This window comes from Phycodurus eques, chromosome 3 (assembly GCF_024500275.1).
Source record: "Phycodurus eques isolate BA_2022a chromosome 3, UOR_Pequ_1.1, whole genome shotgun sequence".
Classification (NCBI taxonomy): Eukaryota; Metazoa; Chordata; class Actinopteri; order Syngnathiformes; family Syngnathidae; genus Phycodurus; species Phycodurus eques.
Window position 1 is genome coordinate 6186535 of NC_084527.1, and position 15614 is coordinate 6202148.

General features: G+C 43.0%; 1 protein-coding gene across 1 annotated transcript in view; it reads right to left on the reverse strand.

Moving 5' to 3' along the window:
• The window catches only part of LOC133399852 (proprotein convertase subtilisin/kexin type 5-like), an 89945-nt gene that overhangs the window by 1730 nt on the left and 72601 nt on the right, over positions 1–15614 (reverse strand). Inside the window, 16 exon segments of the mRNA XM_061671800.1 lie at positions 1030–1240; positions 1317–1420; positions 2125–2342; positions 2458–2638; positions 2717–2953; positions 4384–4626; positions 4744–4958; positions 5261–5447; positions 6392–6475; positions 6562–6768; positions 6852–6997; positions 7090–7150; positions 8665–8707; positions 9198–9418; positions 10366–10502; positions 12511–12613. Of these exon segments, the coding sequence (XP_061527784.1) occupies positions 1030–1240; positions 1317–1420; positions 2125–2342; positions 2458–2638; positions 2717–2953; positions 4384–4626; positions 4744–4958; positions 5261–5447; positions 6392–6475; positions 6562–6768; positions 6852–6997; positions 7090–7150; positions 8665–8707; positions 9198–9418; positions 10366–10502; positions 12511–12613 (2598 nt within the window).

Consider the following 15614-nt stretch of genomic DNA (forward strand, 5'->3'; position numbering starts at 1 on the left):
ATGGTGGTATTTTTGCCTAATATTTTAGGTCTTTTTTTAAATTACTTTTAAAAATATTTTTCTAACTGTGTATTCTTTCTCAAATTATTTGTGCAGAAAATATTTTACTTTAGTATAATTTCAAACACTTCAATATTGTTTTTTTTTTTAAAACTTATTTTCCATAATATGTGTATTTTCGCCTAATATCTATGTTGTATTAACCATAAGACAGTTTTTTAAAATATATGTTAAACAGAAAAAGTTGCAGTATTGTGGAAGATTACCGTCGTTTTTTTTGCTGGACAGTGATTTTGTTACAAAAAACAAGAGGATGGTGGGTTTCTTTTGCACACAAATTTACAACCGTTCTCAATTTGTTTTCATGTAAAATGACATCTTTTTAACGCTTTGTTTTTAACTTAGTTCGCATAAGATTACAAAAGTCGTTTACATTCACCTTTTCCACATAAAATTTGGTCTTTTAATGTAAACTGACTTTTTCCTGTAAAATTACAACTTTTTCATTGGACTTTTTTCCCCACCAAAAAAACCCTAACTTTTCCCATATCTCAGGGCAAAATGCCAAAAAAAAATTAACACATTATGAAAAAAACATTTTGTAACTTTTTTCAATGTAAAATGTACAACTTTCATGAAAAGTTGGATTTTTCCACGTAGCATTGGACATTTTTTCCACGCAAAACTACAACTTTTCCCAAATGCACTGCAAATGGCCATTTGCTGCAACTACAGCAACGACAAAAAAAAAACAAAAAAACACACAAACAAAACAAATTCAAAAGAAAAATACTGCAATTTAAAACTGCGGCAATCACAGAAAACAACTAGAAAAGAAAAAATGCTGCAATCACAAAAACAAAACAACCGCAAAGACAAAAAAATCCCAAGACAACTGCAAGAGAGAAATGCTGCACATTCACGCGACAACAGAAATCTGCCATGCCACTAGTGGGCATGGCAGAAAAATATATATATATATATTTATTTTGTAGCACAAAATTTGGAGAAAGCGTCCGCCGGTCGTACCCAAGGAGGCGTTGCAGTCGCAGCACTGCCAGCCTACGGGACGGTCGGCGGGAAGCGTCCGGTCGTGGCAGCAGCTCAGGCAGCGGCCGTCGTCGCTCAGGATCTGCGAGGCGGGACAGTCTGTGCAGTTCCAGGCACCCGCACCGCGACAACCCAGGCAGGACCTGTCGCACGGCCGGCAGTCCGGCGCGTCACCGTCGGACGCCCGCTCCTGGAACCGGGAAACAAAAGATGATGTTGGTGCTCGGACGAAGGAGGACGTCAGGCCGTATGAAGAAGGTGAAGACCTGGGAGGCTAAATAGGAGCCAATCAGACACTGGGATTCACAGATGCTGGAGCCAATCAGGCGGTAGCCATGGTAACACGACTCACAGGAAGTAGCGCCGGCACCTGGACACACACACACACACACACACACACCACGTAATTACACTCAACTATACTTACAGGTCACATTATTATATTGTTACGCATACTGAATATGTGAGGATTGATTTCTGACCCACCAGCAAAACAAAACAAATTAAACGGTGGAAGGACGATTGTATGATTGTATTGTAATAGATTTTCTCATTACTGGAAAATGAACATCTCTTTGGCAATGTCAATTAAAAGACTTAAACATTTTTTCTTACTTTCAAAATATATTAGATTCATTTATAAATATGAATTATTTTTCTCATTTCACCATATTAAATTAATATAAACCGATTCCTCTCTGACAGGGTCAATCAAAAGTAATATTTTTTTTATTTGATAAATACAAATTATTTTGTTTTATAATATGGTACTGTAAAAGGACTCTTTGACAGTGTCAATGAAAAGAGCACATTGTTGTCTTTGTAAATGCAAAATTTAGGACACAGCACAGGGGGAAAAAAATGCTCATTTATTGTGACTAATCAATGGGTTTCATTTCATAACTACTGTGACGCAAATTTGTCGAGGTGATTAACTCCCCACTGACGCAATCAACCGCACTTCACATTGGAAATTCCAGAGAGGGGCCTGGGGGTAAAGGGGGGGGAAAAAAAAAATAAAAAAAAAAAAAAAGACTTCCCGACGAGTCATCCTCACAAGACCGGGTCACAAACCTGTGCAGGTCTTGCACGTGGGGTGACACTTGAGGCAGGTGTGGGTCCAGATGTGATTATAGTAACCCGACGGGCAATTCTTCAGGCAGCGACCTCGCCGCCTCACGTAGACGAAGCCGTCTCGACAGCTCAGGCAGTCGGTGTCGGCGGGGCCCCGACAGCGACCGCAGGCGGGGTCGCAGCGCTCGCACGCCATGCTGCTGCTGTTCCCGAAATGACTGCGAAAGGACACCAGAGGTGGGAGTGAGTCTTAAGTAAGTCTCGGGTCATTCAAGTTTCAGGCAAGTTACTCTGGCAAAAATCAAGCAAGTCAAGTCGAGTCCCTGGACTGACCTCTCGGAGCAGGTTTGTACACAGCTGCTACCCTGCCTGAAGAAGCCCCGCCTACAGGCGTGGCACTGCACGCTGTGGCGTCCCGCACACGAGGCGCAGCTAAAGTGGCATCGCTCGCAGGTGCGTGCCTCCTTGTCGTCTCCATAGTAACCGGCGGGACACTGCAACACGCACGTGGAGTCTGAAATACGAACAACCAAAAAAGAAAAAGTCAACGCAAAGAGTCTTCCGTAGAAGCAGGGTGGGCGGGGGCACTCACTGAGCAGGAAGCGCGGCGGGTCGCAGGCCAGGCAGCGGTCCGGACCCTGGCCCCCCGAGCAGCGGCGGCAGGAGGCGTGGCACAGCCGGCACTCCCCGCCGCCGTCCGCGTACGAGCGCTCAGAGCACTGGCCGTACCACACGCAGCGTCCGCTAGCGTCGCGGCGGCGCTCCGACTCGCAGCTGAGGCACGACGATGGCTCGTTGCCCGAACACGTCAGGCAAGTGCGGTCGCAGTCTGCGCACACGCCAGACAACACGCTCGGTCAACATCACACACACATTACAAGACATTTGTTTATTGACATGAATGGAGTACACAGGTCAACAACAAATTATTTAATTTATTTTCTAAGATTTGTTTTTGCTGATTTAGGACAATTTTGATGCACTGAATCCTAGTTAATGGAGGTGGTTGAGCGTGGGGGTGATGTGCTGCCAGGGTTCGGTGTGGGTCTGCCAACAGAGTTCTGGACATACTGAAATCTGCGCAGGCTATTGCTGGCTGCACCTGCAAGGACCCGCAGCAGTCCAGACAGAATCCGGAGATCTTGCTGAGGTGATAAAATTTGGTTTGGTGATGGATTTAACGTGTGACTGGAAGGAGAGGGTGGAGTCCAGGATGACGGCCATCTTGCGGCTTCAATGGATGGGGAGATGTAGACGACATCCACCTGGAGGAGAACATCCCCGACCTTACGCAGCTGCGCCTTGGGTGCCGCAACCCTGATCTCTGTCTTCTTGAGGTTTAGTTTTAGCAGATTTGATGACATCTATGATTTTATTTCCTGTACGCAATTGACTAAAGACCAGGGGTGAAGTTGAGTGGATGGAACAGTGCTGAGATTAAGATGAGCACCATCGGCATAACAGTGGAAATTGTGTCCATGATGACGAATAATCTGACTGAGGGGGAGTGTGTAGTTGGTGAAAAGGAGGGGCCCAAGGACTGAGCCTTGAGGCACACCCCGATACTTTAGTTGTTTTTTTATTTTAATACTGTAATTTACTTTGTTAATGTTGAATTACATATATTACAACATAACTTATTTTTTTATTGTATTTCCTTTTCTAACAGTTTTTGGTCTCTCTTTACAAGTATACTTTATGTTTTTCAGTTTTTCATCATAATTACATTTTATATTTTAGTTTATTGTATTATATTTCATTTTTCATTTTTCCATTCTTTACATAAATTTGACTTTATATGCTTAGTTTGATCTGATTTAGTTTATTGTATTATTATATTTCATTTTTATAATGTTATTTTGAATGACATTTGTTTGGAAAGGAGGCTCTATAGTTACATGTGTACTGTATTTTCTAATTAATGATAGATTTTTTAATTGTAGTTTTCTTATTTTGTATGATATTTCACTCTCTATTTTTGGCCTTTCATTATGTACATTTTCATTATTTTGTATCAGTTTCTATTTTTAATAACAGTAATTATGTGTTATGTTTTATTTACACATTTGGTTTAATTTTTATTACATTTATTCTTTATATTTTTGGTCACTCTTTACATACTTTTGACTTCATATGCTTTGTTTGATCCAATTAATTGTATTATATACTTTTTAATTTAAAATTATATTGAAGTTTATCATAACTCAAATTATATTTGATTTATTTTGTCTTATATTCCTATTATTTTTTCAGTTATACCTCTGCACTCGCCGTCAGCCTTCTCGTAATAGGTGTTGCTGGGACACTGGGGCAGACACTCTCCGTTGTAGCGCAGCGCTTTAGGATTGCGGCACGTGTTGCAGTCGTCGCGGTCCGGCCCGTCGCACGATGCGCAGTCGGCGTGGCAACGAACGCACTCATGCTGCTGCTCGCTGGGGAAAAAGCCGGCGGGACAGCCGTCTACGCACTTGTCAATGTGGAGGAGGAAGTAATCTGCGCACTCTGTTGAGGAAGACAACAAAATACTTAAAGCAGCAGTAAGTAACCTTTTATAACTCCACGGCTCACCCGACAGTTGAGTTTTTTTCACCACTTTATTTAGATTTCCAGGCAACTCACTGAGACAGAGTCCGTCCTGGTTGCAGTGGATGCAGTCGGGGGGACAGCGAAGACACCGCACGTCTTTGCTGTAGTAGCCCGGCGGACAGTCACGCACGCACCTGTGCTCCAACAGGAAGTGGTCGGGCTCGCAGCTCAGACAAAAGGAAGCGTTGGCGTTACAAGACGCGCACTCAACAGCGCACGGGCGGCACGTGCCACCCTCGGGGAAACCTCTGCAAAGGAAAAGACGTACGAGGGAAACCACACACACATACTGTAAACACGTTGGGACAAAATGTAAACTTCTGACTTTGAAGAAAGTAATGAAAAATTGCCCCCCCAAAAAAAAAAAAAAAAAAAAAAAATCCTTATCACATTATTCTAGCATTTAGCATCCTAATTGATCTAAAACAATAAAGTTTTGTCTGATTTAATGTTAGACAGTGAGAGAAGTATTTCTATAGAGCATATGTAAACATGGGTGTTCAACTGTATGTGCTGTATATCCTGTACTGTAGCTAATAAAGGTGCTGACCTGTCACACTGTAGCACACAGGCTGCGTGTTGCATGTAGAGTCCCGCATGGCACCGCTGGCACGTGTCGGCGTCGTGACATGAGACGCAGCCGTCGGCGCAGGAGTCGCAGCGCCCGGACGTGACGTTCGCAAAGGTGGAGGCGGGGCAGCGAGACACGCACGTCTGATCGGACGTCAGGAAGGCGCCTAGAAAAACATAACGTGACAATAACCAGTTAGATGGACACGCTCATGCTAATGCTAAACTGGGAGTTTTACAAGCAACATTTTAAGACGGTCACACATGACAGCTGATCACACATGATGGGCTGTCAGGGAAAGAATTCAGGATTACGCTGGACCTCCGCAATTCGCGGACTGAAAATTACATTGATAAAACAAATACAATATTTTGTTAACCCACAAAAATTATTGAATAAGCAGGGGATAGACTGCCAATTAGCGTTGTCAGAACTGCCCCCCCCCCCAAAAAAAAAAAAAGAAAAAGGAAAAAAAAATTTCAAAAAAAGTTTTTTTTTAATTTTTTTTTATTTTTTAAAGTTTTTAAAAAATGGGGGCGGAATGGTGGGCGAATGGTCAGAGCGTCTGCCTCACAGTTCTGAGGACCCGGGTTCAATCCCCGGTCCCGCCTGTGTGGAGTTTGCATGTTCTCCCCGTGCCTGCGTGGGTTTTCTCCGGGCACTCCGGTTTCCTCCCACATCCCAAAAACATGCGTGAATTGGAGACTCTAAATTGCCCGTAGGTGTGAATGTGAGTGTGAATGGTTGTTTGTTCCTATGTGCCCTGCGATTGGCTGGCGACCCGTTCAGGTTGTAGCCCGCCTCCTCCCCGATGATAGCTGGGATAGGCTCCAGCGCGCTCGCGAGTCTAGTGAGGAGAAGCAGCTCAGAAAATGGATGGATGGAAAATGGGGGAAAAAATGAAGGGGGAAAAAAAAAAAAAAAAAAAAGGGGGCAAATAGGTGAATCGGCAGGTGCTGAACGGCGACTTTGTGGGGTTCCACTGTACCTCGCTTATAGACTATTGAAATGCTCTCAGAGATATGTATGAGAACGTTTCAGTAGTGTATGTGAGCAACATACCCAAAATTTCCATTACAATAAAAAGAGACACACACAACACAAAGAGACCTTGGGGACAGGCGATGCAGTCGTGTCTGCGTGCATCAAAGCAGGCCTCACAAGAAGAATGACACAGCTCACACTCTCCATGTCCTAAAACACAAACACACTCAAAAAACTCGTTTCCCTTGTAAGTCAAGGTACCGCCATACAACGACAAGAGCGTCTGTTCGTCCTACGGTTCCTGAAGCGTCCGTTAGGGCAGGCCCCCAGCTGAGTTCCCTTCACGCACTCGCCGTCTTTCAGCACGAGCTCGTCCCGGCACGAGTCGCAGTCGTCAAACCTCGGCCCGCCGCACGTCTCGCACGCTCGGTGACACGCCTCACACTCCTGACCTTCCTCGTCCACGAAGAAGCCCCCCTGGCACTTTTCCACACACCTTCCATCTATACGCACACACGCACACCAACACACGTTTGTCTCGCTGCTCTTTGAAATGCGGGCTCCAAAAATTGGTGGGAAGCGGCACCAAAAAGGTAGAATCCCGGTTGACACCAATAGCACTGCGATTCGTCGCAGATGGTGCACCGCCGGTCTTCGCATGGCGCGCACGTCATGCTCTCGGGAACGCCGATGGTGCCATCCGGGCACGACTTGTAGCAGTCAGAAAACATCCTGCCACACACAAGTAAACAAACCTGAAATAAAATTGCATTCAACAACAGCACAATAAAATGCACAAAATGTTTTTTTTTTTGCTAACTTACTGGTAGAAATCATCTTCACACTTGAGGCAGTTGGTTCCCTTTTCTGGGTGTCCGGCGTCCTCTGCAAAGAGTACAATGGCGAGCAATGCATGTTGGCATACAGTGATTATAAAAAGTCATCACACCCCTATTCGAATGTCAGGCTTTTGTGAAATAAAAATGGGACAAAAATAAAACCTTTTTCTAACAATTATCGACCTATAACTTGTATAGCTGAATTAGATTTTTTTCTATTTTACAAAGAGCTGAAATCATGTGGGTGCAAAACTGTGCACACCCTTTTATTACCAGGATGTGTCTGTGTTCAAAATTAACCAATCGCATTCAAACTCATGTGAAATTGGAGTTAGCCCACACCTGCCTCTATTTAAAGTTCAGTTGTTCTTGAAAGCTTTTCCTGACTTTTTTTTTTCTTCTGTTGCTTTGCTTTCTAGCAGAAGCCTGAATATTTTGTGCCAAGTGACTGGTATCCAATTATGTATTACTCGTGCACTCACTGTAGTTGTCTCGCCATGCTCCACTATTTGCCTATACTGGCCACTCATGCCAGAGTAGCATCTGCTCCATTTGCACACTGATTGAGGAGTATCTGTAACATTTGCACAACCGACATTGTCCCAGATGATCGCACTACTCGTTACTTTAAACCGCATACACTCCTTGAAGTCTCGGCGCCCTTTGCACACTGGTCATTGCACCGGACTATTGCAATATTAGTCGTTCGAACTGCTCTAAGTGCTAGAGGACTCTGCATCTTTTTGCACAATTGTTTTTTGTCAATGTCTTTATGTCTCCAAAGTGTTCTGTAAATTGACTGTCTGTTGTACTAGAGCGGCTCCAACTACCGGAGACAAATTCCTTGTGTGTTTTGGACATACTTGGCAAATAAAGATGATTCTGATTATCTCCACCATTGACTAAGCCCCCATTTAGCTGAATAAAAACAGCCCCAAAGCATGCGTCACCGAAAGTACTTTATGGTGTCCTTTTGGTGATGAGCAGTGTTGTGTTTGTGCCAAACAAACCTTTTGGAATTATGGCCAAAAAGATCAACCTTGGTTTCATCAGACCAGAACACATTTTCCCCACGTTTGGGAGATTTTGTTATGGGCCGATTTTAAAGGCTTATTTAGGTTATTTTAATTTTCACATGCTATTTTGGGCCCGAGTTTGCTGCTAAAGTGCTTGAAAATAAATAAATACAATTAAAATGCTCACAGCTTGTAGTGTCGTTTACTATCAGCAGGGGGCACTCTAGTACAACACAAAACGGCCGTTGAATTGATCACAGCGAAAACTGGATGGAAAGACACTTTTTGGGACAAATCTAAATGCATCACATAGTGTAGCGACCTACAGCCCGAGGGCGAGATATTGTAACCACACACACACACACACACACACACACACACACACAGAGAGTGAATGAATGCAGAAGACAAGCTGCTGCGTGTGCAAATCAATTAGTCATTCACACAGGTGGAAGAACAAGACGAGAGACACTCACTCACGAGCCGGAAATCAGGCCTTCAGGTTGTGTCTAGATCTGCGTGTGTTGTTTTGCCATGTACTCACTGTGTGCACACTGTTTGCAGCCGTCGTCGCAAGGGAGACATGCCTCAGCGAGCTCAACTGAACAGCACAAGTTGAAAAAGACTTGACACAGTGGTGATATGCGACAAAGAGGCATTGAAATGTATACAAACAGAAAACAACTCAATTATACAGTGCATTGTGTAATACACATTGGGGACTTGAATATGACACACGAAAGGATGTGGTTTGTTGCAAATTGATTTGTGACTGATTCACATATGTTTAGTTAGGAAATCATATAAGGGCACATTTAAAATGTAATTCTAGCTAAAAGCCCATATCAGGGTTTTAATATGGTATATGACAATCAAATTATTATTTTTTGTTGTTGTTGCACATTCATATTGGACCTTGTTACTACTGAACATGCTTTCAAGAACGAAAGAAAAAATATATACACATTTTGGTCATGACATCATTGTATAAGGCCATATTTACAATATAGTGACAGAGCTGGAAAGCCCTCATCGGGGGCTTCAACATGATATATGAAATGATGTAGTTTGTTGCACACGGATTTTTGACCGCTCACCTGTGCGGCACTCCAGTGGAAAACACTGTCCCTCTCTGAGTTTGTGTCCCGGGCTGCAGCTGAGGCAGCGGCTGGCCGACGCGCACGCCACACAGTCGGATGCGCACGGCTCGCAACGTTTGTACTCAGAGTGGAAGAAGCCCTCAGGGCAGACGTCTCGACACTGGTCCCCAAACAGGTAGCGGGGCACATCGAACATATCTGAAGGGGGTGGGATGAGGCAGAAAAGCTGTAGATAACATTTATACTGTACAAGAATAGACGAAGGACCGCTGCAGCAAAGTAGAGACTGTGGAATGTTATACTGCAACAGAAAAGCATCAAAGGTGAGTGGAATCATGGGATGACTTCTCTGCGGGAAGAAGACTAATTTCATCCAAGAGGAGACCTAAGGTCACTGCAGCAAAGTGGAGACTGTGGAGTATAATAAAGTAAGACACAGTGGTACTGTACAGAAATGTTGCCATGTGTGTTTATTTTCAACCAATTTTATCCGAGAGGAGAACTAGGGCCTCTGTGACAAAGAAAAGACTGTGGAGTATTATCTAAGAAACCATTAGGATGTGTGTTTATTATTTCTGAACAATTTTATCCAAAAGGAGACAAAGGGCCAGAGTGGAGTATTAAACTGCAACATCCAGAGCTAAGGAGCAAATGACGGATTGTACGTGTGTGGTGCAAACGGTTGTAGCTTTAGCAGTGCCATAGTGATGAACAGGCATAGCCTCCTCCATCGCCAGGCGCTAATGATGTGTCGTGGGCGGGGGACGCACATGAAAGGCACCTCAGCTCCACACGCCGCCTCCTATATCTCCACGCTTGTAAATGTCGAGCCTGCGCCTAAAAATAGTGGCGCAGATTAAACGCCTCCACACTTTGTTTGTTTGTGGTGAAGACGGAAGACGGCGCAACCGCCAAAGCTTTGAACCACTGGTTTAGCAGGGATTAGACTAGGAAACTTATTTTACTGCAGAGGACTGGTCCGAAATGAATGAATAAAATCAACGTATGAGGGGCCGACGGGGACAAAATTCAGGATTACCTCTGATCCCAGGTCAGACGAGACTTCAAATAAGGTTTATTATGTCTAGATGAGCTAACAAACTGCATCGTAGAGAGCTGATTCCAGGTCAGTCGAGAGCTTGTACCTGTGTCACAGCTGGTGCAATTGTCCGGACCTTCGTCAGTGCACTCGTGGCAGGTGGGGTGGCAGCGGTGACACTCTCCGGCCATGGCATAGCGCCCCCTCTGGCAACGGATCACGCAAGCGCCCTCGTCGAAAAGCCTGCACGTGCAACAATGCGCTTGACAATCAACAAAAACAACGACCGCAGTCTTAGATTATTGAAGACAGAAAAGACTCATTGTGATTTGATCATCACGATATGTGTTCATCTACGGAATCGATCCGATCAATAGTACCAATCTATAGAATTGATGAGAATGATCATATCGGGGTGATAGTCGGGCAGAATAGAAAGTTTGTGTGGTTAACAGCTTTGGAGACTAACTTGGCAAAACATAGCAGAAGTAATGTCAAGCCGCTTTCAAAATGATTACAGAGAAAATGACATTGTAAGCCATTTCCTAAAATCAATTAAATTCATTTTTTTTCCTCTTAAATGTACACACAGCACCCATATTGACAGAAAAAAAAGGGAATTGTTCAGTCACGGAGTTGTTCTGAAGCCACTCCTTTGTTATTTTAGCTGTGTGCTTAGTGTCATTGTCTTGTCGGAAGGTGAACCTTCAATCTGAGGTCCTGAGCACTCTGGAGAAAGTTTTCGTCCAGGATATCCCTGTATTTGGCCGCATTCATCTTTCCTTCGATTGCAACCAGTCGTCCTGTCCCTGCAGCTGAAAACCCCACCCACAGCATGATGCTGCCACCACCAGGCTTCAGCGTTGGGACTGTATCGGACAGGTGATGCGCAGTACCTGGTTTTCTCCACACATGCCACTTAGAATTAAGGCCAACAATTTCTATCTTGGTCTCATCAAACCATAGAATCTTATTTCTCACCATCTTGGAGTCCTTCAGGGTGTTTTTTTTTTTTGTAAACTCCATGCGGGCTTTCATGTGTCTTGCACTGAGGAGAGGCTTCCGTCGGGCCACTCTGCCATAAAACCTCGACTGGTGGAGGGCTGCAGTGATGGTTGACTTTCTAGAACTTTCTCCCATCTCCATCTCTGGAGCTCAGCCACAGTGATCTTTGGGTTCTTCTTTACCTCTCTCTCTCTTCTCCCCCAAATACTCAGTTTGGCCGGACGGCCAGCTCTAGGAAGGGTTCTGGTCGTCCCAAACGCCTTCCATATAAGGATTATGGAGGCCACTGTGCTCTTAGGAACCTTAAGTGCAGCAAAATTTGTTTTGTAACAATGGCCAGATCTGTGCCTTGCCACAATTCTGTCTGAGCTCTTCAGGCAGTTTGACCTTTGACCTCATGATTCTCATTTGCTCTGATGTGCACTGTGAGCTGTAAGGTCTGATATAGACAGGGATGTGGCTTTCCTAATCAAATCCAATCAGTATCAACAAACACAGCTGGACTCCAATGAAGGTGTAGAACCATCAAGGATGATCAGAATAAATGGACAGCACCCGAGTTAAATATATGAGTGTCACAGGAAAGGGTTTGAATATTTCTGGGTGTGTGATATTTCAGTTTTTATTTTTTAATACATCTGCAAAAATTTCAATTTTTCAAGATTATTAAGTTTCTTTTCTGTCAGTAAGGGGTGTTGTGTGTACATCCATCCATTTTCTTTGCCGCTTATCCTCTTAATGAGAAAAAAATGAACTTAAATGATTTTAGCAATATAACAAAGAGTGAAAATTTTAAGGGGGTCTGAATGCTTTCCATACCCACTGTATGAGCGCTGAACCTCACTGCCGTGCTTTTAACCTAAACTAAGTTAGCAAGAGCTAACGGTTTGGGAAACACTAGTAATGTTTGTTCCAACATTCAAACATGATTTACATGGAATAAAAACTTTCAGGTTAAACTTTGAGGATACACTACACAAATCATTTTCATTGAATCAAAGCTAAAATATTAAATGTGATGGGATTATGTCAGTTTTTTAAGTTATGCAGTGTTTATTTTTTTCAGTGTATACTGTAAAAAAAAAAAAAACATTTCAAAAGATGCGGGGGAAAAAAACAATACAGCTGGGGCGTGAATGATGAACTGCAATATAGGAGGGCGACTCATTTATTTTATTGTATTCTTATTTTCTAGATCAAACCATACAATCTTTAGTCAAGAGGGGTGTAAAGTGGTCTCTCTCACCGCGTGGGGGTGCAGCTGGTGCAGTCTTCTCTCTCGGGCCCCGTGCACTCCAGACAGGTGGCGTCACACAGGCGACACTTGCCATGCCCGCCCATGTATTGGCCTGCAACGTGGACACCACAGTGTACACTGCTGAAAAAATTGTCGCTACCCCTCCTACCCACCCTTAAGAACTCGCACGCTGCCACAACTAAGAGAGGAAGGAGCATGCAAAATCCTCTTAGAGCCTCCACATCCTGGTCACCACCTCTTCCTGCTCCTTCCCTCAGGCAGGCGCTACCGACCAATGCAAACTAAAAGTAGCAGACATTCCAACAGCTTCTTCCCTCTTGCCTTTAACTTCTTAAACAGTTAACTTACAATTCCATTGTAACATGCTGCCAATTTCGTCTTGAGATTGTTGTCACATCTCTGTCGGGCCAATTATACATGAATCGCACATTCACTGCAGTAGTCTCGCCACGCTACACTATTTGCATATCTGTTGTTGACCAATACTGGCCACCCATGTGCTTGAGAAGTATCTGCACCATTTGCACAATTGACACTGTTCCAGATTATAGCACTACTAGTCACTTTAAACTGCATACGTTTCTTGAAGGACTATTGCCCGATTAGTCATTTCAAACTCCTCTAAATTGCTAGAGGACTCAGCATTATTTGCACAATTGTCAAAAAAAATAAAATAAATAAAAAATTAAAAAGGTATCAGCATTACCACATTACCGGTAACCTTTTATTGCTCAGTGACTCTCCATACTGTGTTTTTTTATCTCAAAAGTATTTTCTGTCAAATGGCTGTGTCGTAATAGAGTGGCTCTAACTACCAGAGACAAATTCCTTGTGTTTTTGACATACTTGGCAAATAAAGATGATTCTGATTCTGCCAAACAAGCCTCACAATCGATCCGCATCATCACTCTTGCTAGTTTACACACCCTTTTCCACTGGAGTGACATCCCGCGACGCCATGATGTGGACCTTCCTCACTAAACTGTCCTCATTATTCTCAATGACACGGTCTTGCCTCCTTGCAAATGTAAAACAACAACAAACGTTGAACGCAAAGCGGATGTGGAGTCTGAAGACAAAGAAAGCCGATAAACAGTCGGAGTTATGTGAAAATAATTAGCGACTGGGAAACTACACCTAAATATTGTTATATCCCTACTAGACACACTGAACTCTCTCTCTGCAAGTGAGTTAATAAACATTTCCTCCTCATTATAGTTTTTAGGTGCACCTGATGATGTGGTCAATACAATACACATTGTGCACTTGTAACAACAGAGACACGTGTGTGTGTGTGTGTGTGTGTGTGTGTGTATGCAGACCTTTTGGACCTGCAGCCAGACAGACAGCGGAAGTAAGGAAAGAGGACGCAAGCTTAGGGAAGATAAACTTTTACTTTGTCTTGCTCGACGCAATAGGAATCTACTGAATCAACCCATCAACCCTTGAAACCATCCTTTTTCCAATAACTCACATTCTTAGCAACTTGAAATTTGGTAGGCATCTTAATCACGAGTAGACCCCCCAAAAAGTCTCAAGAACCCATGGCTGAAAAGAAACAGGAAGTCTGCCATTTTGATTTGAAGCAGCCATTTTATCGTAATACTGGCCTTCTCCAGTTGTCTTTCAAAGACTTCTCCCGTAGATTTTGTTGCCAAAGTTGAAGAATGGTTACTAGACGGATGGAGGACGCTAAACTGTGAGGCATTTGGGTTTTCGATAGCATGTGGGCTGAGCATGATGGCAAAGCACAAAAAAGATAACTCGGGATAAATAAGCTCATGGGGTTTTGGAAAATTCAGCCACTGAAGGTTTATATCTGGTTCCATCATGAGACACAAAAAAAGTCTTACAAACCAGTGCTTGAAAATACATGTTGGTTTGAAGCAAACATTTTAGTGACAATTTGGCCATTTCCAATCTCGTCCTAAAGATTTTGTCAAATTGCTGTCAAATTTTACCAGTTATTCTAGACACACGAATGACGCTAAATTGTGGATATTTGCATGGCTCCAAACTTTCATGACTCGCCATAAAACATAAAATTAACAACTCAATAACTAAGCTAAAGTGGAAAACTGCAATGACAGCAATGGGCCTAAAAAATTACAAGATAAAATTAAAAATTAAAAAAAGGCCCAATCTCCGCCGTTGAATAATCACAACAGGGAACCCCCGTTTATTACAGGGGAAACGGTCCAGATCCCCCGCAATAGGTGAAAGTCTGCGATAAAGAGAAGCCATAAAAAAGGTTATCCTCTCACATATGATTAAAATACATTTAAAATCATTAAAACAGTCACACCAAAAAACAAAAACACTTTTTAAATGCTGTAAATGCAACAACAAAAAAATGGCATGCATAAAATGTATAGCCAATACTGTGCATATTGCTTTACGAGGCGGGGCCTGGTGAGGTAAATGGCTGAAAAGTGCATTGGCGATGGTGGCTCTCCTTTCCTACATTCCCGGAGATTATTGGAAGTATAGTGAAAAAATCCATAAAACATCAACACTTACACACACACACACACACACACACACACGAAACAAAAAAAAAACAAACAAAAAAACAGCATTTAGCCATGGCTGAGATTCACAAACTCGGGGAGGCATCAATGTCGATTTACCAGTAGAGAACAGCTAGTGAAAAAACTAAAACAAAAATTAACAAAAAAAAACGAAGCATGAATCGAGTAAACATTTTAATAAGAACATTTATATAAAAAAAAAAAAAAAAAAAAAAAAATCTAGAACACTGAGTAACAATAATGCATTGTCGCAGATATGTCACAGGTACATAAAAGAAACAACATTTATACGAGGGTTGTGTGTGCGCGCGTCTTTTGTGTGCCCAAAGTCATCTTAAACAATGACCATTTTGTTAAGCAAAACCAACAGGGGGATTCATCAGTTTTTATTACAAATCAGCAACAACCAGGACAACAATCTAATACTCTAAACACACACACACACACTTTTTGTCTCGCGCACACACAAACTCATGCACACACATTCTTACACACATCTTTTTATACTGTTCTTTATTAGAAGCCAGCACCACTGTTGGCCATCGTGCAACAAGGAGACGA